Consider the following 24,887-nt stretch of genomic DNA (forward strand, 5'->3'; position numbering starts at 1 on the left):
CAATATGGATGCTTCTATCCCTTGGTTGCCGTGTGGGCTGCCCCACCCTGTTGAGTTTCTACCTCCCTTGTTTCTGCAACGCAGATTTATTACCATTTTGCGTTCACTGACTGAGAGAACTCTCACATGAGTCATAGCCCAGGGGTACAATCCATATTCGGCAGCTAGGCGGTGAACTGATCTAATCCGAGCATTTCCAAGTGGGTTGAGCAAACTCCTCCCTTAAAACCTGGAGAGCTTCGGCCAGCCAGTTGGCCTGATTCAGCGTAATCAAGCTTTCTCAGTTGACTAGTACAATGGCTATCGGGAAGGGTTGCAACAGGGACGAGGTGGTAATATCAGGGGTAAAGGATCAGGACCGTGCATTAAGCTCCAGTTGAACCGATTTATTGCTCATGCGTAGGCCCAAGAATTTAGTCATGGTCAGCACTAAATGGGCGCTGGAGAAGAATTAGTGGCATTCAAGAGGGCTTAGACCGACTTGTGAAAAGGTAAGGATTCCAGGCTGATGCATCTCTTGACTCCACCTCTCCTCCTCCTACTACAGGTACCAGAGTAAGACAATATCAGAATTGAGTTACTGAAGGATTGCAACTAGTGTGATTCACATGATAAGGTATAGCTTGTGAAAGTTGCGGAAAAATCTTTTTTTTTTTTTTAACCTACTCTAGAAAATTTGGTGAATTGAACAGATCGTAATAAAATATTAGCATTTTTTTGCTAGGAAACAATGACATGGCAGTTTGGTCCTTGGCTAAGCTGCTGGACTAAGACTGGGGAAACTCATTTCCTGTTCCTTCCACCTGAGTATCCTTTGACCAATTCTGTCTTATCCTAAGGACATCTAAAATGGCTGCCAAGAGAACCGTATGGACATTTTCACATACAGTAGTCCCCAGGTGTCATTGATTCAAAGGCATGCTCTGATTTTTTTTTTTTCAAATCATGCAAAATATTTTGTAATCTTCCATGTTATACAATACAAACATGGAATAAGTAGCTGCTTTTGAATAATCTTCTGGGACACGGATGGAGCTTCCTTGTTACAATTACACATTTGCTTTCCAGCTATTCAAACCAATTTTAATCTTACCTCAGGAAAAGGATTTTGGAGAGGCTGAAATAGAATTTAAACAAAGAAGCTAAGAAAAATCACGTAATTCTCCCCCCACCTTAATTTAGATTTGGACAAATTCAGAGATGCATGGCCTCTAAAGCAATCCTTTTCAAACCATCTAGGACAGGGGTCTCCAACCTTGGCAACTTTTAAGCCTGGCTGACTTCAAATCCCTGGGAGTTGAATTAAAAAATTAAAACTTCAATTCTGGGAGTTGAAGTCCTCCAGGCTTAAAGTTGCCAAGGTTGGAGACCCCTGATCTAGGAGTCTGAAATGTATTGTGAAAATGTTACTGCTTTCTTTAATAGACACTGTAATGAGTAATACGATCTTTAAAGTATTATCTATTGTAAAGATGTTGAAATACATCAGTAATTGCAAATTTTTCTTTTCACACATGAAAACTGGCATGTGTACATAATACACATCACTACGCAGATACATTCGAGCTCTTACTTGGAGAAACAGATGTTTCTGCAGCCTTTTTTTGATTTTGGAGATACTGTCCAAGAGACAATCTGTAAATGGAAATCTTCCAACATGATTAACCACAAATGCACTATAAAATGGAAGGAAAAAGCTACATTAAATAACCCCAACATCAGGCTTTGATACTCTGGATTAAGAGACACAATTAATATGACCTTTGTATATAAGGATAGTTTATTTTGTGGTGGCTTTGATCATCCCTAGAATTTTGGCAGTGGTGTACAGCAAATTATTGGCTTAGATCAGTTGAAGTTCTCAGAATGTTTTCAGATTTACTTTTATTTAGCGTGCACAGATATACGTGCAAAAGGCAGGAGACTTGAGGGGGTGAAAAAAATATTTATCTCAACGTTCTACCTTAAGCTTCAACCAAGAAGATACGTTTTGCTGAGTCAATAGTTTGAGCTACTGCATTTAATTTGGAGGAGTCATGTGGGATCCTATTGGGATCCATCAAAATGCCTGGAGGATATGTCCTTAGTGTTTACGAAAAAGGCCCTCTGTTGCATTCTTCCCAATCCCAAGGATTAGTTTGGAAAAAAAAAATAGAGAAGGTTGCAGGCTTCAAAGCTAAGTATCTACAGTTGGGTCCTTGGTGTTTTTCTGAGCTTGGTTGTTGCTTGCAGACATTTCATTACCCAGGTAGGTCACATCATCAGTGCTAGAAGGGAGTATCTACTAGATTATCCAGTTAGGATCATCTTGTTAGTGCTGATGATGTTACCTAGTTGGGTTGTGAAATGTCTGAAGAAAACAGGCAAGCACCAAGGACCCAGAATTCAACCCTCGAATTACAAATATTCTTTTTTATTGGTATTCCCAGAGTCACATTTATTTCTAAGAGGCCTTCAATTGCAGATGGCGTCCTGAAGCATCCCGAGAATGTATAGCTGGAATCCTGGCCTTGGTTTTTTTTTATGTATGCACACCTGTTCAGAGATTAAAAAGCACAAAGATTACCTGCGTAGAATCAAGTAACTGCCCTCTTTTCTATGAAAGTTTGGACTTCTATCATTTTTGCTCTGACCAATTATAATGTATAATGTAATATGCATTAATAAATGAACAAACACCTCCCCTTTTCTAGGAAGTTTAGAAGAATACATATTCTTCCAATTTTGTTATTTGCCCAGAGTTATGTCCTACGGAAAATTATTCTATATAATATAAATGAACAAAATCTCCCTTCTATGAAGGTTTAGTACTTCTGCCATTTTTGTTCTTTTGGCCCAGTGCCAATTCGGAATTGGCTGGAATATAAATAGATGGATGAACCTCTTTTCTATGAAAAGTACATTTTTCTATTGTTTTCCTAAAAAAATTTAACATAGCCCAGACCTGCCAGGCTGCGTGTTGTGTATTTATATATGTATCTCAGATTTATCTACATCTCTCTCTACCTATCTCTATGTATATGTATATTAATATATACATACTACCTTCATATACACATACAAATGTTGTATGTAGATCAGTGTCATAAACGAGCCAACCCCTCAGGTTCAAAAGAAAGACCCGGGATAAACATTCCCAAGCCCCTCCCGACCACCTCCGCCCCCGTCCCCTCAATCTACTGGGAAAGCTCGAGGCTTCCCTGCAAAGCAGGGCCCCACCTCCCGCGGCCCAGCGCCCCGAAAGACCCTTTGGGGCGGCCTCCTCCCTCCAGGGGCTCCGCCGCGCTCCCCCTTCGGGCCGTCCGCGGAGGATCCGTCTCCATCTCGGGCTGCGAGGCAGGCAAGGGCGGGGAAGACCCGCCGGGCGACCCCTCCACCGCGTGGGCGACCGTCTTTCTCCGCCGAGGCCGCCGTCCGGCCTTCTCCTTCTCCCTCCCACGCCTTTATTACGCGCGGCCCGGGCGGCGGCGGCGGCGGCCGCCTCTTCGACAGGGCCCCGCCTCGCTCGCTCGCTTCTCGCTCCGCGCTGCTGGCCGGAGGGGAGGCGGGTGGCGAAGCAGCCGCCGCCGCCGCAACAGCAGCTGCCGTCTCTCTCTCTCTCTTCCTCCCGCCGGTTGCCGGGCTTCTCCGCCCGTTCTTGTCAGGAGGCGCCCGGCCGCGCGTGTCCTCCTCCTCCTTCCTCCTCCTCCTCGGCCGCCGCCGCCTCGCCGCCTCCAGGCTCCTCCGCCTCGCCGCTCCCCGCAGGGCGCCGCGCTCCCGAGAGGCCGGCGGGGCTGGGCCTGCCCGGCCCAGCGGCGGCGGCGGCGGCGGCGGGCAGGAGGAGGGCGAGGAGGAGGAGCCGCTGCTGCTGCTGCCGCCGCCCCGTCGCTCTTGGGCCGGCTCGCCGTTTGATGGATCCCCGGATCGCCTGGTTCCAGCCAGAGCAGCTCGGCCCCTCGAACCGTCTGTGGATGCAGATTTGGGAGACCACGCAAGGGGTCCGCAACCTCTACTTCCAGCAGCAGCAGCAGCAGCAGCAACAACCACCCCAGCCGGCCGCCGCCGCCCCGGCCTCGTCTTCCTCCTCGTCGTCCTCCTCCTCCTCGTGCAGCAGCAGCAACAGCAGCTCCCCGTCGACCCCCGTGGCCGCCGCCTCTGCTTCGTCCCCCCCGCCGCCGCCCGGCATGTCCCGCGTCCCGCGTGGCGGCGACCCGCAGCCCGACTTCCTGCCGCTGGAGACCGCCGGCCTGCCCCACCACCACCACCATCATCACCATCACCAGCAACAGCCTCCCCCGCGGCGGCAGGCCTCTCCGCAGCCTCCCGCCTGGGCAGCCCGGCCCGGCGGCGTCGTCGTCCAAGCGAGCCCCGCTGCCCCGGGCGCGGCCTCCTCCTCCTCCTCTTCTTCTTCCTCCTCCTCCGTTCCCGCCGCGTCTTCGTCGGGCTCCGCCGCCGCCGCGGGGCCTTCTCCGGCCGCCGCAGCCTCGGCTCCCCGTGCGGCTTCGCCCGCTGCTCCGGCTGCCTCGGCCGCCGCCGCTGCTGCCGCTGCGGCGGCGGCGGCGGCGGCCAGCAACAAGAGGAAACGGGACAACAAGGCCAGCACTTTCGGCTTCAACTGCACGCTGCTGCTGGGCCCCGCCGGGGAAAGCGGCGGGCCGGCTTTGGGGAACGGGCCCTTGGGGAGGCCGCCGTGCGGCCCGGAGGAGCCGGCCTACACCGGCACCCCGTGGAAGAAGACGAATTACAGCCCCGGCGTGGTGGGGTGAGGAAGGGAGCTTGGGGAGGGGACGGGGGGAGGTCCTTGGGGGTAGGGCATGGGGGGCAGGAGCAGAGGGTCTTTGGAGGGAGGAGGGGGTGATGGAAGAAAGCAGAGGGGGTCTTTAGGTGGGGGCTTTGGGGAAGAAGGGAGCAGAGGGGCTTTTTAGAGTCAGGGCTTGGGGAGGAGGAGAGGGGTCTTTGGAGGCAGGAGGGGTGGGGGGAAGGGAGCAGAGGGGGTCTTTGGGGGCAGGACATGGGGGACAGGAGAGGGTCTTTTGGAGGCAGGACTTGGAGGGAGGCAAGGGGAAGAGGGGGCTCTTTGGAATAGCACTTGGGCTGGAAGTAAGGACAGGGTCTTCGAGGTCAGGACTTAGGAGGGGAGGGACAGGGGGGGCTGTTAAGGAGTCAGGGCTTGGGGGGAGGAGAGGGGGTCTTTGGAGGCAGGAGGGGGTGGGGAAGGGAGCAGAGGGAGTTCTGTTGAATCAGGAGGAAGGGGGGGTCATTTGCAAGCCCTTATAATCTCCCCTCCCCAAGGGAACCTTTGCAAAATGAGATCTAGGGGGAAAGATCGTGTTTTAGTCCGCATTGGGGGTGTATAGTAAATGGGGAGGTGATGGGGTGGCCAGCCAAGGTTATTGCACCTTGTCCCAGAAAGTTGAGGGATCAGCGTCTTAGGGGATGGCAGTACAGAGGGTTCTTTTGGGGGGGTGAGGGGGAATGTGGAAGGCGGGCGAGGATTGTCCGGGATCTGCAGGTGTTCAGGGCCAGGGGCTGCAGGGGTGACCCCTTGGCCTTCTGTGGAGGATTTTTTTCTGGCTTGTTTTATGGTTTCAAGACTGGAGAAGGTTGAGTCTCAAGGATGGACTGAAGAAGGAACCAGAATGGCGCCTTGAGTGCCCATCCCCTAGAGTAGACCAGATTGGACCTTTTTCTGGGGGGCGGAGGAGCGGGGGGGTGTGTGTGTGGCGGTTTGAGATGCCCCTTTTGCATCTGGTTCAAACCGACAGAGGTTTGGATGCTTTTGGGAAGTGAGGCCTGTCAATCAGCAAAGGCTTGGGCAGAATTGGTTATGGATCAGGAAGGATCTGTGCCGAGTTTGTGGCATAAAGTTACCGGTTGGGGGTAGGAGGCATCTAGAGAGAATTCGGGTGATTGTAGGTTGCTTTAAGAGCCTCACCCCACCGGGCTGCAATGTGGATAAATAGGGTGACACGATGGTGAAGAACATAAGGGATCATCTAAAGGTGCCTGTCTACCCTGGGCCAGAAGCACGTGGTCTGAGAAGAAAGGCACACTTTACCTGTCATGATTTACCTCCTTCCTCCCCCACCCACCCCATTAATGTTGGTTGTGCAAAGATGCGCTTTGACCTTTACACAGTTTGTATTCCTGTAATAGTATTACGTAGATATTTCCCAGGTCACACTATTGTGGTTGCTTTGGCTCTCTGCACAGAGAAGAATGAGGAGGGGGTCATTAAGAAGCTTAAGTAGACTCAGGCTTTTCACGGAAGGGGGAGAATGCATGTGTACATTTTGAAATTAGACAGGAACAGATCCACTTATTCTACGGAAGGTCGGTCGGTGTCTTCTGATCTTTCAACTCTTGAGCACCTCCCAGTGCGGTCGAAACATGTGTTTCAGTGCATGGAAGTGCACAAAAGACACATGGCCTGTGCCTTCAGTGGAGGTGGAATTCTTGTGTGCGTAATGACCTTCTTGAGTTGGCCATTGCAAAGGTGAATTTATAATATATGTGCTTTTGTCTTTCTCGACAAAAAATCTTTGTCACTGTGTCAGATTATGCAGGATCCCAGGGTCTTCCTGAATACAAATCCACCTTCGTAGGGTGTGGAAGGAAGGCTTCTGAACACAGCTGATGCACAAACTCTTTGGAGGAAGGTTACACTTAATTTAACAAAGGTTAAAGGGGTCTTACCGTGTTTCAGATGTGTATTGCCTTTTCCTTGTTGTATTCTCATTCCTTCAGCAAATTATGTGAGGGTGTTTTTATTTTGATCAGAAGGAAATTGTGCGGCTTGTGCATTGTCGGTTGGCATCAGTTTAACAGCATCAAAATGGGATTTTATATTGTAGGGAGCGGTTTTGTAATGATAAATGTCAAATTTGTCAATGTTCCATTCTTTGGAGATTGTTGGAGAGGTTCAAGGCAGCTTTTTTTTTTGTTTTGTATAATTCATGTATTTTGTTTTTCGTTTTTAAAAACTGCAGTGTTCATCCTGCAATTTTTATTTTATTTTATTTTATTTTATTTTATTTTATTTTATGTTATTATTTTATTTTATTTACCATCTAATGCCCAACCAGAAGCCTATTTCGCTACGATGGAAATAATGGAACTTAATTGTCCTTAAATTTTTCACTGGTCTGTATAAACTATTCAAGTGAAAGTGATTCCTCATACAGCAGGAAACCATAATTGGGTATTTTATTATTAGATGTTGTTTAAATGAGCTTCAAAAATACCATTTTCTTTTAGTATGTTCCACTTTTTTTGTAATCACATAATACCAGAGATTAGTTTGATATATTAAACTAACTTGATAGTGTCCTTATTTATTTAACACAGTAGAGTAACCCAGCCATAACGTCTTTGCATCTGCGAGAACCTGGCTACTGTGGTTTATTCATCTAACACGGGTTAAATCTTTAGCTTAGCATGATTTGTGAATGCAACAGATGGCTGTGTTTGTGCGTAGCCAGTAGGGTGAAAGTAGAAATTTGTAACTGCAACTTCAGAGGATGAAATGAGGATTTAATTATACTGTAGTTAGGCTACATCTGAATATGATGCTGATCAGGGAAATAGTAAAGCAGCTAAGGTTTATTTGCCAGCTACATGCCTGTGAATGCAGCTGTAGCTAAAACTGGCTCCTTTTAAAGATGTCAGATCATGCCATGCCATAATTCTGTTAAATGATTATTTTTGGCTGAAAGTGGGTCCATTCACATAATTTCCCTTTTCTGGCAAGGCTGGTGTTGAAAGTCTTTTAATTGAACCGAATCAATAGAGATTGGAAACAGAAGTAAACTTTGTTAAATAATGGGTTAGCCTTCAGTATATTGTAATAAAATTATGGAATGTGTCTTTTAAATGATTTGGAGTATTAAAAAAGCAATAATTGTATGGTTAGATTTACCTACTGGATTAAGTAATTAATGAGGCTGTTTCATGTGCTGGTTTCCTTCAGTTAGTAATAGTGTATTATGGAGTGTCCAACCTTGGCAACTTTAAGACTTGTGCACTTCAACTCCCAGAATTCCCCATCTAGAATTACACTAAGTTATACTTCTCATTTGATATGGATCACCTGACAATATGCCTCCCAGACTTTTAGCATAGATTTTGTGCTGTTACTTATGATCCTGTTTTAGCAGAGATGCCAGAAACTGGCTTTGGGAACATGTACTGTACATCATATATCAAAATGATTTCCTACTTAATCATCGGTAGTTGATAAAAAGTTCTTGTCTCATCTTGAAACTGCAATTTGTCTAGTTAACTCAAGAAAGTGTATTTTTCCCATGGTCAGAGTCAAGAAGCTTGGCTTAGGTAACACATTAAGCTACGGTTTGCTTTAGTTAATGGAATAGACCTCAAGTACCTAGGTTCGCACAAGACATTCAGCCTAAATGAGACCACCTTATGGCTAAGTTTAATGTGTGATATAGAAGCTAAGCAGCCATTAAAATACAGCTTCTTCATGCTAGTTCAAAACGATAAGAGTTACAGGGTCCTGCACTGTTACGTTTAATAAGAAAGATCTTTAAAGTTCATATCACTTTGTAACTAATATAAAGCATTTTCCTGCAGTTAAACAAGTAAGCTAGTTGTAGACACAGTGATAAAACAATTTTTTTCCCACCCAGAACTACAAAAGCCTTTCAGCGATGTTGTTCTTGGTTTTTCCACTTGATTCTTGCATAATTGTCTAATCTCAGTTTTTTTGTTCCAAGGTGTTACAGATTAAATGTGGAAGGGCTTCGGAGAGCAGTGTTAATTGATTTAACACATGCCCAAACTTGTAAAAATTCTAAATGGAGGCCACAGCTAACGGCACTTACATATTATACAGTTCAGTGAAGAAATTAATAAAGGATTCACTTTGCAACAGCTCATTCTCCGATCCGTATACAAAATAATCTTTGTATTTTAAAAAAAAGGAACCTTTTCAGGTGATTTATGCAACATGCAAATTTTGTCACCATTATGGTTGTCTTTAATACGTGTGCGGTAAACCCAGTAATAATGTGTGTGCATATATGCACGTTGCAAGCAGGGGCCATTTCTTACCTTTGAACTTGTACTTTGGTTGTTGACAGCAAAAGCAGCAAAAGAAATAAAATATCTCAAAAATGGAAATGGCAGTGGAAGGAAGGCAGAGAGCAAAGTCTGGAATTGCAGGAGTTTGAGCTCGCCTGACTGAAAAGCAACAAGTCTAGTTATAGGCGTCATTATGTGAAACAACACTCTTGTTATCACCCTGGCCACAGTTTTCTTCTGAAAAAAGACCATCCTTGGCCAAAAGAGTTCTAGCTAGCTTGCCTGGATCACGAAAGAAAAGGCTGCATTTGACTGAATGGAAGGATGTTTTATTTTCTGTAGCTCAATTTTTATTGGCTTTGCCTTGAGGATGGGCTGGTATCCCATTCTGGAAAAATAAGACCAGCATAGACCCTGGGTTCCTTCTGTAGGCTGGATTTGTTCTGGTGTGAAGGCTTCACGTGTTCTACAAAAACACAGCCTTTGCCAGTCGCGACGTACAACCACCACAGAATTCAAAATTCATGTTCATATAAGAAGCGAGACGTTTCTTACATGAGCATCTTTTCTTGCCCTAAGCGAATCACTTCAGGAGTTAAGGTAGTAGCTCGGTTGTGAAGGCTTCCCCGTTGACTTCGCTTGTCAAAAGGTCGCAAAAGCGGATCGCGGGAATGCTGCAAACGTCGCAAATATGAGTCATTTGCCAAGTGTCTCAGTTTTGATGATGTGGCCGCAACAGTCGGAAGCGTGAGAAATGGTCAAATGTCACATATTTCAGTGCCACTGTAACTTTGAATGGTCACTAAATGAACTATTGTAAGTCAGGGACCATCTATAGTAGTTTTACACCTTTTCCCCAATCGAACATTCTTTTATGTGGCGATTCCTCAAATAAAATGTCACGATCCAGCCCCAACGTTGTATTTTTGAAGTAGGAAGCATGCTAAAAAGAAAAAGGAAGAAAAGATGGCCATTCCCACATAGATATCTCAACAGATGGTGGGAATTATTCTTTCACATCATGTTTCAGGAGAATATTGCAATGCCAAGGAAGTCAAATTATGTACTATTAATGTTCCATTAGTGTGTTTGAGAGAACACTTAATTTGTGATTGATTTAATACCCGTGCCAGTCCCCATATAACAATGTTGTTTCGCTGATAAGGGAATACTTATCATAACCTTGGCCCTTGTGGGCATGCAGAGAAGTACAAAATTAATAGTTAAATCTTGTTCTGGGTAGTAATTGGGGAGCTTGTTTTAAAATTTGCCTAACAGAATCCTTTCCATGACATTTCCATTGAACAACTGTATCTCTCTTGCACCTTCTTCGATTCTTCCGTTCTTGCTACGAGTTGGAAGGGATATTTCACTTTGTTCCCATATCCAGTTCTTTATTATCCAAGGAATCCTGTTCTTTGCCTACTGAATGTTCTGTCTTTAGAATAATTGAGAGGTTTGGGGATTAAAATCTCCAAAAGCATTGTGAAACGCTTAGGTATTATGTTTCCTCTCCTTATCGTTCTTTTGATTTTTAAAAATTCGAGGAACATCATTTGGTGGAGAGAAATTTGACTTTTTGGCAACCTGTATTTCCCAGAGTGAAAGGAGCTAGGGTTGAATTGATGAAATATTAAGTGAATGGGTGTGTGTATGTGTGTTGCATGTGTGTGTGTGTGTACACATTCACATTCACATATTTATTTGGTCTCTAGTCAGAGTGACAACAAGTAAGCTACAAAATTTAACCTTTCTTACCTGGATTCTTTCATAGTCTAAATTTTGAACCCAGCCGGCAAGAAAATAAAATGCTTCCTTAATATAAATTAAATCAAAATAAAATAAATAAAAATTGAAAACAAATAAAAATTTGCAGTCACATCAGTGGGGAAATAGGTAGGGTGGGGAGATAGGTAGGTGATGGATGATTGTCGTGTCGTATTAAGTCCTCAAAAATCCTGAATTCTATTTCTCAGGATTTAAAGGTAAGGTGCTAGCATCTAGTGCCCACACACACACACACACGCACACACACACACACACAGGACTCTTCTGTCCTAGCTCAAAGAAGAGGGTAGAGGTTAGATCTGGATTTATTAAATCCATGGATGATTTGCAGTAAATTGGCGAGGATATCTCACCCCAACTGCTTAAAAATAGCAGCAGCAAAATGAGATACACATCAATCTTCCACCTCTCCTTTCCTAACTCACATCAGTGAGATGAAGGAATAAATCTAGAAGTCAGGTGTAAATTCTGTGTTCCTTTTCTTTTTTTAAAGAACCTTAGTCTGGCCCGATTTTCATTCTATGAAAGAGTATGTTCATTTTGCATTAGGCCCTGGTTGATGGTTCTGCTACTTGTAGCTGAAATTAAAAAAAAAAAAAACCAGTCCGGAAGATACCCATTTTTATTGTCATGCCTTGTGTTCACTGATTGTTGTGGAGCGGGGTTTGAGCTCTGCGGTCCATCGAGCGTTGCTGTGATTGATAATTCTCAGGTTGTTGTGGTTTGCTGGCAGCCTGCGCAGACGGCAGTGGAATCGGACAGTGGGGAAGAATAACGGGGACCAGTCTGGGGAGGCCTCGGACGAGGGTCCTGCATCCGATGCAGGGATGGGGCCAGGACCACCTGGAAGTGAGGTGCTGACTCCGGAATCTCCGGAGTCTGGCAGCAGCGAGGCAGAGGAACCACGGGAGCCTGTTCCCAATGCGTGTGTGCACAGAGCTGCTAGAAGGCAAGAGCAGCTGAGACAAAAGGGGGGACTTGGGAGCAAGGCTTGGAGGTGATTGGCCCCTCCTCTAAGGTATAAAGGAGATGCAAAAGTAGAGAAACCTTTGCAGGAAGCAAAGTTGTTCGCTCTGTTTGGATTAAACCTTGAAGCTCTGTGTGGACTTTGTACTTCGGTTGGGTTTTTTTTTTTTTTCCAGTTCATTTGGCACTTGGCAGCAATTCAAAGGAGAGAAAGGTGGGTGCTTATCTCGAGCAACGGTTTGGGACTCATTCCAGGCTGGGAATGAACAATAATTCCCAGCATTGAAATAAAGAGTTATTTTGACTAAGCGCATGCTTAATTATGGTCTCAGGAAGCCTGGGTCAGAACACAGGTTCTCCAGATCTTTGGTACCTCCACTGGAGCTGTTTGAGATGGGGTAGGTCGACATAGTGCAGGAAACAGGCTAGAATTATGTACGGGTGGTCTTCAACTTCACCACCACAACTGAGCCCAAAATTTCCATTGCTAAGCGTGACAGCCGTTAAGTGAGTTTTGCCACTTTTCTTGCCACGGTTGTTAAGTGAGTCACACAGTTGTTGAGTGACTCTGACTTCCCCACTGAGTTTGCTTGTCAGAAGGTCACAAAAAGCAGTCACCTGACCCTGGGACATTCCAGCCGTCATAAATATGAGCCAGTTGCTGAGCATTCGAACTTTGATCCCATGACCCTGGGGTCATAAGTGTGAAAAACGTCCACAAATCGCTTTTTTTTTCCAGTGCCGTCATAACTTGGAAGAGTCCTTAAATGGACTGTTGTAAGTCACATTTCTTGCTTTCTGGCTGAACTCTCTCTCTGGATGGGTGTTGGTCCTTCTATTTTATTTATGGTGGTTGCCTTTTCTTTCTGAAATAATTCCATTTATGCTGAGGGAGATTGCCTGTTCTTCACGATGCTGTAATAATAGAGGCAATATAAAACATTTCTCCCTCTCTTCAGTCTGTGAAACTTTCTAGCTTTGAGATAAATGAAAGGCCAGGGCCGTAAACCAGGAAGTTGCTTCGTTCCCCAATTTATTTGCTGTCCTAGGACAGGGACAGCTAACCTTTTTGTTGTTGTGTGCCGAAAATTGGGCACACAAGGAATTTGTCTTGGTGCAGATGCTCTCAGTGTACATAAAATAAAAGATACATTCATTAAGAATCAAGAATCATCAGGTCCAACACTTAATAATAGTCATAGGGTACAATCAACAATCAAATCATACTAGGAAACAGTCAATATAAAAATAAATAAATAAAATTAAAAAATGCATGCATGTGTATGTGCATGCCTCCCTACACCCATAATGCAATGCGTGCACGACTCTACAGCGCCCCCCCTGCGCATGTGCACGCGATCCCCCCGTGACCCCCGCCTTCCTGTGCATGTACACATGATCCCCCATGCTCCCCCGCCCCTGCACATGTCTGCGTGAGCCACCCACACTTACTGCCCTCCCTACGCATGCACATGCATCTCCCGCATTCACCCTGCACATGCGCGGCAGATACCCGAAAATCACTTGGCTGGCGGGAGGCACATGCACAGCGGGACTGAGCTGGGCTGACGGCTCATGTGCCGGCAGAGATGGCTCTGCATGCCACTTCCAATACATGTGCCATAGGTTCACCATCACGGTTCTAGGATGTTGCTCGCCCTTTTCTTTATCCTGCGACCTTTTGTAAAGTCCTGGTTAATCCTTGCAACTTCACCTTGTCCCCTGTTGCCTGGATGGCAGGCTGATGTTAACACATGTGTGGGAAAGGGCAGGATTCGGTCTCAGCCCTCCCAGACTGAAGTTCACACAAACGGCCCCGTTCGGTTGCAGGGGCTCCTGGTTGCTACTCAGCGTTTGACCCTTGTTGTGTAAGTTGACATAACCGTACGGGTGTGTCCTCTTCGGCTTTTGTTACGAAGAAAAAAGGTAGCCCACGACTTAACGTCCACCATTTTTCTTGCTAAGTAAGACATTGGTGAAGTGGGGTTTGTCCCCATTTTATGGCTTTCCCTGCCTTGGTTGTTAAGCGAATTGCTGTGGCTCTTAAGTGAGTAACCCGGTTGTTAAGTGAATAGGGCTTGCCCATTGACTTTACTCGTCAGAAGGTCGCAAAAGCAGATCACGTGACACCCCCCCCAGGATGCTGCAACCGTCATAAATATGAACCAGTTGCCAAGCATCTAGATTTTGATCACCTGACCCCCGGGATGCTGCCACGGTCGTAAGTGTGAAAAATGGTCATAAGTGCCTTTGTAACTTTGAATGTTCCCTAAACGAGCTGTAGTAAGTTTACCTATACTACCCCTGTAGGTGTCTACCTGCAATTTGTCAGGTGTTGCAGAACTAGTTTCTTGACAGAACAATTAATCAGTGGAACAACTTGCTTCCAGAAATTGCAAATGCTCCAACACTGGACGTTTTTAAGAAGAGATTGGACAAATATTTGTCTGAAATGGTATAGAGTTTCCCGCCTTAGCAGGGGGTTGGACTGGAAGACCTCCAAGGCCCCTTCAAACTCTGTTATTCTATTCTATTCTATTCTATTCTATTCTATTCTATTCTATTCTATTCTATTCTATTCTATTCTATTCTATGAATACACTTTTAGGGGGGACAAAGCACTGGAGGGTACAGCGGCCATCCAGTTTAGAGAAGACTTGATAAGGTAAAGGCTCCCCTTGCACATCCATGCTAGTAGTTTCTGGCTCTAGGGGGTGGAGATGTGATGCAGAGGACCCCGAGGAGTCTGCGCGCAGGGCTGCTCGAAGGAAAGAGCAGCTGCAGCAGCACGGGTGACTCGGGAGTAAGGCTGCAAGGTGATGGCCCCTCCCTTAAGGGATAAAAGCCAGCCCTCAAAGGTGGGATTCTTTGCAGGAAGCAATGAAGTTCTTCCACTTCAAGTTTTGTGGAAGTTCGGACTATCCCGGTTTGCGTTTGGAGACTTTTGGTTCTGAATATTTCCGTGCAATTTAATCTGGTGTTCTTGGCAGCCTTGCACAACCTTGTTCTTATCTGGGACAATTAGCCTTAATAACAGTTTTACACTGAATGAATGGAATTCACAGAGAAACATTAATTTTTTTTTGCTTTTATCTTTGTTTGGTGTTTGTTTGCTTGGAATGAGGCCTGGGTCAGAACAACAAACAGACAACCCCAATTACTGTGGGAGTCTGGTCCTGACCCTATAATTCAGTGTTTGCCCCTTGTTACTACCTTAACCAAATCTGCTTATCAGAAAGCCTTATCTACATTTGAGACTGGCCGTAAGTCGGCAGTACGTTAATCCTGGACGTTGAAATCCATCCATTTTAAAAGGGGTTGGGAATTGGGAGATGCGGGTTTAAGGCCCGCTGTACATCATGAGAGAGACCTGCAGACACATATTCCTCCTCTTCCTCTCACTCCACCCCACACCCAAACCAACCCTTGTAATCATGTCACTGTCGAACATATCTCAAAAGACATCATAAATATAATCGAGGGCAGGTTGGCCTCTTTATACAGGATGCCGCCTGCATTTATCGGAGCGGTTAATATTAACTATTAATGTCAACACGGTGTGCTGTTGCTATTCCGGGGCTTCCTCGTGAGAGAGAGAGCAGTGTTTTGCTGATATTCAGGATGTCGTCCTCAAGTGACGGTGTGGGTTGCCTGTTTGGGTCTTCACATCTGTGTTGTGGTCCGCTGGCAGCCGATGCATCCGTTAGTGGAGTCGGACAGAGAAGAAGAAAGGGGACCAGTCAGGGAGTCTGGGGAGGCCTCAGACAAGGGTCCTGCGTCAGATACAGGGATGGGGCCAGGACCATCTGGGAGTGGGGTGCTGCCTTCGGGGCCTTTGGAGTCTGGAAGCAGCGAGGAAGAGGACCCAGGGGAGCCTGTTCCCAGTGGGCATGTGCGTAGAGCTGCTAGAAGGCAAGAGCAGCTGAGACAAAAGGGGTGACTCAGGAGTAAGGCTTGGAGGTGATTACCCCTCCCCTAAGGGATAAAAGTCAGACCTCAATGACGAAGTCTTTGCAGGAAGCAAAGTATTTTGATTTCAAGTCCTCCTTGAAGCTTTGTGTATAGTGGTTGGTTTTTCTTGGTACTTCGGGTGGTTTCTATTATAATTAATTTGGATACTTCTGTTTCTGGCGGTGGTCCACAGCACTGAAAGGCGTGTGCTTATCTTGGGGAACTGTTTAAGATTAGTTCTGGCTGGGAATGAAAGTAATTCCCAGTGTTGCATTAAAATAGGTTTTGCTTCTAAAACAAGTTTGTGTTTCATTACATTTGACGAAGCTTGGGTCAGAACAGTCTGCAGCCTGAAATTATGGTTCGTCCCCCATCTTAACTGCCCCGTGTAATCTGCTAAACCAGTGGTCCACAACCTTCCTGGTTTTATGGATGGCGGAAGTAGGGAGAGACAAAACGGCTCTGTGAGAGCAGCAGGCGTTCATGTTTGCCGCTCACAAAAATGGAGCTTTATGTGTGCACACAAGTACCCACTGCTTGCGTGGCCTGGTTCTGAGCAGGCTGTGGCCCATTGGTGGGCTACAGCCCAGGAGTTGGGGGCCCCTGTGCTAAACTGTCCTAATCAACAAGGAAGTGAGGGATTCTTGATGTTGTCTTGGTTGGTTTTTTTTGCAGACGTTTCATTACCCATTTGGATAACATCACCAGTGCTACATCCTCATTTAGCACTGATGATGTTGCCTAGTTGGGTAATGAAACATCTGCGAGGAAACACCCCCCCATTTCAACCCGGAGCTACAGATATTCTCATTTTATCAGCAGCAAGAAAGTTGTTTGCACGCTGCCTGTGTTTGAATGCCCTTCCTCTCTCACCATCGATCATTTGCGCCTAAATCTATCAGCCTTCAAGGTAAATCAGGTCAGGAAACAGGCCCGGCAAGAAATACTAGATCTCTTATTTTATTGATTCAGCTGATCGTCTTTGACTTAGAACCATCCGCTTAGCAACCACTCGAAGTTAACTGGGGCAAAGAAGAAGCAGAATCTGACGTAACAAATTTTATTTATTTACAAATTTTATTTTATTTATTTGCCTTGATTAGCAGTGGAAATTGTGATTGTAAATTGAGGACTATCTATGGCACCAATTCTGAAAGCCTCTGACCTCATTTCCCCTTCCTTTCCTCTTAGACCATAGAGCATCAAGATGGGGCCATCTTGAGTTTCTTCCTCACCCTTTTCCTTTTTTTTTTCCCTTGGGCAGCTTATTTTCTTCAAGGCCGCCTCTCCCGATACCTCCGGGCTCCTCCTCACCTCGGTTTTTCTTCTTTTCCGTTTCTGTGACGCGGAACAGATGGCCAAAGAGAACCCGGGGGTGGCAGGAGTATCAAACAGCACCTCTTCCAGCCCGTTGTTTCTCTCCTACCAATGTATCACGAGGTTAAGGCTGGCTTGGGATTTCCTTCCGGGCCCTCAGATGCATTTTTTTTAATAGGATGGGACATTAAAAACTCCCGCCGAGTTTGATTAAAATGCTTTCTGAGTAAGCCTACAAAAAGCCACAGATAAAAAGTCTTCCATCTTTCCTTGTGGTTATATAATTTTGCTAACTCAGCTCTTTTATTATTATTATTATTATTCAGCCTTCACGAAGAAATCAATGACTTCTACAAGTACATGTCTCCTCGACCCGAAGAAGAAAGGATGAGGATGGAGGTGGTGAACAGGATAGAAAACGTAATAAAGGAACTCTGGCCCAACGCGGATGTAAGTTTGGCAAAGTCCTTAACTCAGTTGCTGAAGACTTTGTTGTTTTTTGTACAATGGTTGTAGACTTTAGACGTATTAAAGACAGAAACGCCACCATTCTGCAGTTAAAAAGAAAAAGAAAATGATGCAGTCTTTAGTGTATGTTTGCATAACTTCAGTCTGCTCTGGTTTACATTTTCGTCTCAGTCACCCAGGGATCAGGGGGAAGAAACTCTATCGATAAAGAGACTTCCAGGTTTCCTCGTTCAATTAATCTGCAAGATGGATGCCCTAAATCTTGGGCACTTTAATAAGACTTTGTGGACTTCAACTCCCAGAATTCCCCAGCCAGCCATGTCAAACAATATCAGCGGGAAGTTTTGGGATGAGTTTGCACCTTGTATTAAACCAGGGGTCTCCAACTTTGACCCCAGCACGGCTGGCTGAGGAATTCTAGGACTTGAAATCCTCAACTCTTAAAGTGGGCCAGGATGGACACTCCCGGTGTGAAACTGTTGCCTGTTCTAGATCAGCCAGTCTCTCTGGACTTTCAGATTCCATTTCCCTCTTGCGTTCCTGACTGGTCCGTTCCCCTCAACAATTCATTGTGTGGGAAGGGAGAGCAGGAAGAAGGAAAGGGAACTGGAAGCCTCCCAACATAACCTTATAAAGCAAACACATCGCTGACATTTTTTGGCTCCGATGAGCTTTGGAGCCAGATCAGTGACCGAAATAATTTGCCAAAGGGCAACGTGTAAACCATGTAAGCAAAGTTCACAGACCACAAAGGCCTCCTCTGCATTCAGCTTGGATGCTTCTGAAAAAACCCAACAAAGGGGTTGACAAACCAAATCTCCACGCAGCAGGAAAGACCGCCGCCATGGATGCGCTTAGCTTTTCCCTTTTCCCTCCAGCTGCATTTGTGGCATGGATCTAAAACTGGAAGCAAAAAAAAAAAACCCCAAACCTAACCACAGTCATCTGTTTACATCTGCAAAATGTCCATTGGCAGGTTCATCATAGTTCATCTGAAAAATCAAGAGTCCCGTACGAAAAACCCTGTAAGAACGTCTGTGAGCTTTAGCTTTTTGAACGATAAAAGAAGGGTTTAGCATCCAGCATGCTTTTCTTAAAAAGTATTTATAGAAGCCAGCAATTGTGTCATTTCTCTGTTACTCCGGGGAATGTGCTTAGACACAAACATTCCTAGTAAGTGAGAAGCCTTCTTGGCATCGTCCGGGCTTCACTATTAGGGAGATGGTGAGAGGCTTAAATTATCCTGGAACCAGGGATCACACAGCTGCCATGAAGGAAGGAAGCGACTTAGATCTCACTTTTGAACGAAGAAAGCCAGCCCTTCTTTAAAAGTACGGAGAGCGTACCCATCAGCGTGAAAACTTTCTTGAATAAGCCTTCGCTGCACTTATTGAGCCGGGGTGGCGTAGTGGTTTAGAATGGAGTCCCAAAGGTGCCTTTTTTCTGGAGTTGTTTTTTCCTTTTGAAGACGTTTCACTTTCTCATCCAAGAAGTTTCTTCAGCTCTGACCGGATGGTGCGGAACGGAAGGATTGATATTCCTTGCAGACCGCTGGTCATTTGTATTCTGAGAGTGTGGTTGAGGCCACTTGGAGGTTTATCTGCGTCCTCGGAGTCACCTGAGTAGCGCTTTTAGCTATACAACTTGGGATGGACACCCTTTGAACGGTGTTGGGAGTAGGAATGGGTTTCCAGAAGGAAAAAAAATGCAGACTACAGGAACCAGGAGCATTACTTATATGGTCTGAGGACACAGATAAACCTCCAAGTGCTTCAGTGATGCAAATGACCAGTTGTCTGCAAGAAATATCAATCCTTCCATTCTCCACCGTTCAGTCAGAGCTGAGGAAGCTTCTTGGATGAGAAGCGAAACGTCTTCCAAGAGGAAAAAAAACAAGGAAGTCCAATTGCCTCCTGAAAAAAAAAAAAGCACCTTTGAGACAACCATGATCTGGATGACTGAGAATCTCTGCAGACTATTGGAATGCAGTATTGCTGCGCATGCGCATGCCTCCCAGCTGATATTCGGCTGGTTTCGAGGCCTTTTTCAGCCTCCCAAAGGCTCGAGGGAGGCTTCTGAAGGCTTTTCAGGCCGAAAACTAGGCCCATTTTGTCACCTCCTGTTTTTCCGGAAATACCGGAAGTGATGAAACGGGCCTAGTTTTCGGCCTGAAAAACCTGCAGAAGCCTTCCTTGAGCCTTTGGGAGGCCAAAAAAGGCCTCAAACCGGCCGAAAATCAGCTGGGAGGCACAACGCAGGTAAGGGGGCAGCGGGATGGGTGGGGATTGCGCATGCGTGGGGGGACACGCACTGCTTTCTGGGTGCTGGCACGCGAGCATGCAAGTGCGCGCAGAATTTTTGGCACAGAAGCCCAAAAAGGTTAGCCACCACTGTCCTACAGCAAATGGATAATTAAATGAAGCCACGGATAAACTTAAAACAGATAATGGCTTCATTCTCTGATTTCTCTCTGTCAGAGAAAGCCAGAAACATGCATTCAGACAAGACATTCATTAAATGCCTGCTTGCTTATAGCTTAGCTTGATCTCTAGATTAATCCTATATACTGGATGATCTAAGAAAAATTCTACGTTGAGGGTAGCAACTGTCTGCATTGCTGCTAATTTTTTTTTTTACTCTTATGGTAAAAGTTTTTAATATGTGCGTTCGGATTTTCTTCTCCCTCCCCCCAGGTGCAGATATTTGGAAGTTTTAAGACTGGCTTATATTTACCTACTAGGTTAGTAAGTTTTATTTATTGCATTTGCCTTTTATCTTTCCTCCAAGCAACCCTTTTGAGTACAGGTAGTTCTCATTCGGCAATCGTTCCCGGTTATGGAAAAAGTAACTTTGTGACTCACCCCCACAGCTAGGTCCTTCACGGGTCTGTAAAGCAGAAGAAAACTGAAGTAAGATCTTCTTGTAAGCTCTTAGACCTAGAATGTTAGAACAGAATAGAGCTGGAAGGGGCCTTGGAGGTCTTGTAGCCCAGCCTGCTGCTCAAGCAAGAGAATATATACTAGTGGCTGTCTAATTTCTTCTTTAAAATCTCCAGTGATAGAGGGCCCAAAACTTCCGTTGGCAAGTTGTTCCACTGCTTAATTGTCCTCACTATTAGAAAGTTTCTCCTTAATTCCAGGCTGCTTCTCTCTTTGGTTAGTTTCCAAGCGTTGTAAGATCTTGTGTCTAAGTAAGATCTTAAAACAATTGTGGTTTCCTTTAGAGACCGCATCACTTAAACGAGTTGCCAATCCCAACTGTGGTCACTAAATGAAGTCTATATTTGCCCCCCCCATCTGCCTTCCTCCTCCCCAATTTATTCCTCGGCTTATCTCGTACTAACAACATCTGACTGGGACAAACCGGAAAATGAATATTTGAGGGTTATGAAAAGGCCCTTGGCCCAGCAAGGCTGAGATCAGTCATCTGGCAGATTTATAAGTCTAGGACAGGGGTCTTCAAAGTTGACAGCTTTAACACTTGTGGCCTTCAACTCCCAGAATTCCTCCCTCCAGTCATGTTAGCTCAGGAATTCTGGGAGTTGGTAGTCCGCAAGTCTTAAACTTGTCAAAGTTTGAAGACCCTTGGGGTAGGGTGAGGGGATGCACTAATGTTTCCGTAACTCAGAGACCAGGGAATAGCCTTCGCTAAGTGCCCTTGGCAGGAAAGCTTGGGATCTTTTGTACGAGATAGTACGCTGATCTTTCTGCAGAAATCTATCCGTTCTGATTCCAAAACGCATCCGAACAAAGTGTTAACCTTCTGCCTTTTCATTCCAGTGATATTGACTTAGTGGTGTTTGGAAAATGGGAAACTTTGCCACTGTGGACCCTGGAAGAAGCACTTCGAAAGCACAACGTGGCTGACAAAGGTTCAGTGAAAGTTTTAGATAAAGCCACTGTAAGTTAATTCGGTGTGTGTGTGTGTGTGTGTGTGTGCCTGTAGCATGTGGGGCGGTTTCCTCCCCAAAAGTAACTTGGGAAACAGATAACAGATAATCAGAATTGGAAGGGACCTTGTAGGTCATCTAGTCCAACCCCCTTTCTACACCATTTCTGACAAATGGCAGTCCAATCTCTTCTTGAAAGTCTCAAGTGATGGCGCTTCCACAACTTCCGAGGGCAACTTCTGTTCCATGGGGTGATTGTTCTCGCAACATCTCACAGGGGAGCCTGTACTTTGTCTAGAATGGTATAGTTAGCCATCACTGCTATAGGGTCTCCTCCTTAATCAGAGAGGTTAGACTAGAAGACCTTCAAGATCCCTTCCAACTCTATTATTCTGTTAACCTCCACTTAATAGATTTGTTATTGAACAGGGCCGCCACAGTTCAAATCTTCACCTAACAACGGACAGCTCTGATATTTCAGATTCTGTCCTGACAATTGATATGATTTGCCTCAAGTCACATGTTGTGTGTAATTATATAATGGGTGGCTTTTTATATTTTGTCTCAGTTTGTCATTGCACATGAACCGATGCAAAATAGATAAAGAGAAAAAAAAGGTGCACGTTAATTTCAGTAGTGCAAATTACATTAATAAGCATAGATTCAGCGGGCCCCATTTCCCTCGTTTAAATTAAGATTTTGACTCCTAGCCTTTTTAAAAAATGTTTTGAAACATCGCTCTTTTTTTAAAAAAAAAATGGGATAAAGAATAATTAACTTCTGTGATGTTTTCCCAATTATCTGTTCATGTTTAAAAGCAGATGTTTTGAGTGTGTATCTCATTCCCTCAGCTTCGTATTAACGGCCTGGCCTCTTCACGCCACAGACAGGGAATTAAGTTTAAAATTTTAATTCAGTTCAGTTGTATAGAAGTATGTGTATGCCTGTCCATAAAAGTCGGCTCCTTTTTCAACTTGGCTCATAGTGCAGAATTCTACTCATGAGTCTGAATTGAGTAGAAGAGCTAATTCATTCAAATTGCCCTCAAATCAAAGCTTTGGATCTAAGAGTCTGTTAAAGTTGTCCAGGTCATGGTTGTGCCAAAGGTGCTTTTTCAGGAAAAATCTGGAGTTTCTTGTTTTTTCTTTGAAGAGGTTTCGCTTCTCATCCAAGAAGCTTCTTCAACTCTGACATCCATTCCCCACCATCCTGTCAGAGCTGAAGAAGCTTCTTGGATGAGAAGCAAAACCTCTTCAAAGAAAGAAACAAGTCCAGTTGCCTCCAGAAAAAAAGCACCTTTGGATCTAAGCAGAGGTCAAATCCCTAAATTCTGATTGGTTTAATTTCCAAGGCCTTCTGCATCAAACTAGGACTAATTCTTTATCAGAAAAGCTTTATTTATTTTTTTAAAAGACAAAAGATGCTTTTTCCCCCTCTTTCTTCAGGTTCCTATCATTAAACTGACAGACTCCTTTACTGAGGTAAAAGTGGATATCAGCTTTAATGTACAGAATGGGGTAAAGGCTGCCTATCTCATCAGAGATTTTATTAAGGTCAGTTGATGGTGAAGGTAAACTTCGTTTCCCCTTGCTTTGTGAAATGCTCACGCTGTACAGGTGGTCCTTGACTTACAACAGATTCATTTAGTAACCGTTCGAAGTTACAACAACACCAAAAATAGTGACTTTTAATGGCCACTTTTCACAGTTACAAACTTTGTAGCATCCCCAGGATCACGTGATCAAAATTCAGAGGCTTGGCAGCTGTAAATAAAAATCCATACAAACCACAGCTGCAGCAATTAACTGGACAGGGCAGGAGAAGGAATTGCAGACTTGTTCAAAGGCCAACAAAACACACACAGTTGGGAAGACGTCAGGAACCCAGATAAGCCTCGACAATAAAAGATAACTCACAGTTTGCTTCCAACACGTTGCTGTGCGCAACCTCCCTTTTTAAGCACTGTGTTCCCAGCTGCAGCTAATGAAGGGAATCAGGGCCCTTTCCTCCCCCCATAAGCCACACAACCCACATTGCTCCCTTCTCCGTTCTTCCCTACATGTCCTAGGATGAAGAGGGGGTGGGCCTGGTTCTTCCTCTGAACTCCCTTGTTCTATCTCTTCCCTGCTCTGCCCAGCCAAACTTTGCCCTTCCCCAGTTTCTTCCACAGCCGGCGGAGCCACATTCCCACTTCCTGTCAGCTGCTCGGCCTCCCCCTCCAAATCAGATTCTGACAGGGGCACGACAACATCCCTCTTTTTAATGTTGCACTTCTGCTGCGTTACTTGAGTCTAAAGCCAAGTATGAAAAAGACCACAGGAAAGAGGAACTTTTAAAACTTTGTCTAATATGAGGTGTGCGTCCCCAAGCAGTTCCTATCATTTGGGGCAAATGTTTCACTTCACAAATGTTTCACTTAGCAACAGAAATTCTGGGCTCAGTTGCGGCCATAAGTCTAGAACTACTTATTCCATCTCATGTACGGGTAGCCTTGACTTACAAGAGTTCATTTAGTGACGGTTCTAAGTTACAATGGGAAAAAAAGTGACTTATGGCCGTTAACTCCCCATGGTCACCTGATCCAAATTCAGTTGCCTGGCAATTGCTTCATTTTTATGACGGTTGGAGGTCATGTGACCCGCTCTTGCGACCTTCTGACAAGCAGAATCAATGGGAAAAACCAGATGCATTTAACAACTGTGCAGCGATTCACAACTGTGGCAGCTCCTAAAATGGGGCACAATTCACGTAGCAATAGAAATTTTGGGCTCAATTACAATCATGAAGTTCAGGATTACCTGTACTCTGATAAGTATTTTAGTCCCTATTTCTTGCTTTTCTCTTTTTGTTTCAACAGCAGAACTAGATTAGCTGTTGGATTAGCTAAGTCCCTAACGAAAATAATCAACAATCAAACGTTATATCTGCAGTCCATGATAACTGTAAAGTACAAAGAGTTAATCAAGAGAACATTATGTTTACAGTGATTTAGATAATTTTCTATCATCACAGAGTGAAGCCTGGCAGCCGAATTAACATAAAAACACAACCTAGCAAAGGTTCATATTGTGTACTGGTTAATATTTCGTAGAAGCTGCAGTTACTCTTAGAATTGCACCATAAGGCTGGCTGGGGAATTCTGGGAGTTGAAGTCCGCCCACCCTAAAGGGCCCTAGGTTGAGAAACACACAATGACAGAAGAAGTAAAAAAATTAATTCCAACCTTCTTTTTCCTTTTTGCAGAAATATCCTGTATTGCCATATTTAGTTTTAGTATTGAAACAGTTCTTATTGCAAAGGGACCTCAATGAAGTATTCACAGGTGGAATTGGATCCTATAGTCTTTTTTTAATGGCTGTCAGCTTCCTCCAGGTAAGTTAAAATTATTTCCTGACCGTTTATGAGTTTTGTGTCCTAATTGTTGCACATCCCTTATTGCTCATAATCAGAGGTGGTATTCAGCCGGTTCTGACCAGTTCTGGAGAAC

General features: G+C 44.9%; 1 protein-coding gene and 1 long non-coding RNA gene across 2 annotated transcripts in view; one reads left to right on the forward strand and one right to left on the reverse strand.

Annotated features, from left to right (window-relative positions):
- Window positions 1-371: 371 nt before the first annotated feature.
- Window positions 372-3,502, reverse strand: LOC148124847 (uncharacterized). The gene is made up of 3 exons (XR_015744976.1): window positions 3,220-3,502; window positions 1,574-1,676; window positions 372-538 (listed from the first exon to the last, which is right to left on the reverse strand). It is a non-coding gene; the product is annotated as an uncharacterized LOC148124847 (long non-coding RNA).
- A 28-nt stretch (window positions 3,503-3,530) lies between these two features.
- The window catches only part of TENT4B (terminal nucleotidyltransferase 4B), a 30,392-nt gene continuing 9,035 nt past the window's right edge, over window positions 3,531-24,887 (forward strand). Inside the window, exons 1-6 of the mRNA XM_026713925.2 lie at window positions 3,531-4,741; window positions 17,370-17,493; window positions 20,205-20,251; window positions 21,291-21,411; window positions 22,846-22,953; window positions 24,644-24,772. Coding sequence (XP_026569710.2) covers window positions 3,891-4,741; window positions 17,370-17,493; window positions 20,205-20,251; window positions 21,291-21,411; window positions 22,846-22,953; window positions 24,644-24,772 — 1,380 coding nt within the window. The 5' untranslated portion in view covers window positions 3,531-3,890. The remainder of the gene's footprint in view (window positions 4,742-17,369; window positions 17,494-20,204; window positions 20,252-21,290; window positions 21,412-22,845; window positions 22,954-24,643; window positions 24,773-24,887) is intronic.

This window comes from Pseudonaja textilis, chromosome 11, assembly GCF_049901715.1.
Source record: "Pseudonaja textilis isolate UNSWEBS1 chromosome 11, rPseTex1.2, whole genome shotgun sequence".
In the NCBI taxonomy this organism is placed as follows: Eukaryota; Metazoa; Chordata; class Lepidosauria; order Squamata; family Elapidae; genus Pseudonaja; species Pseudonaja textilis.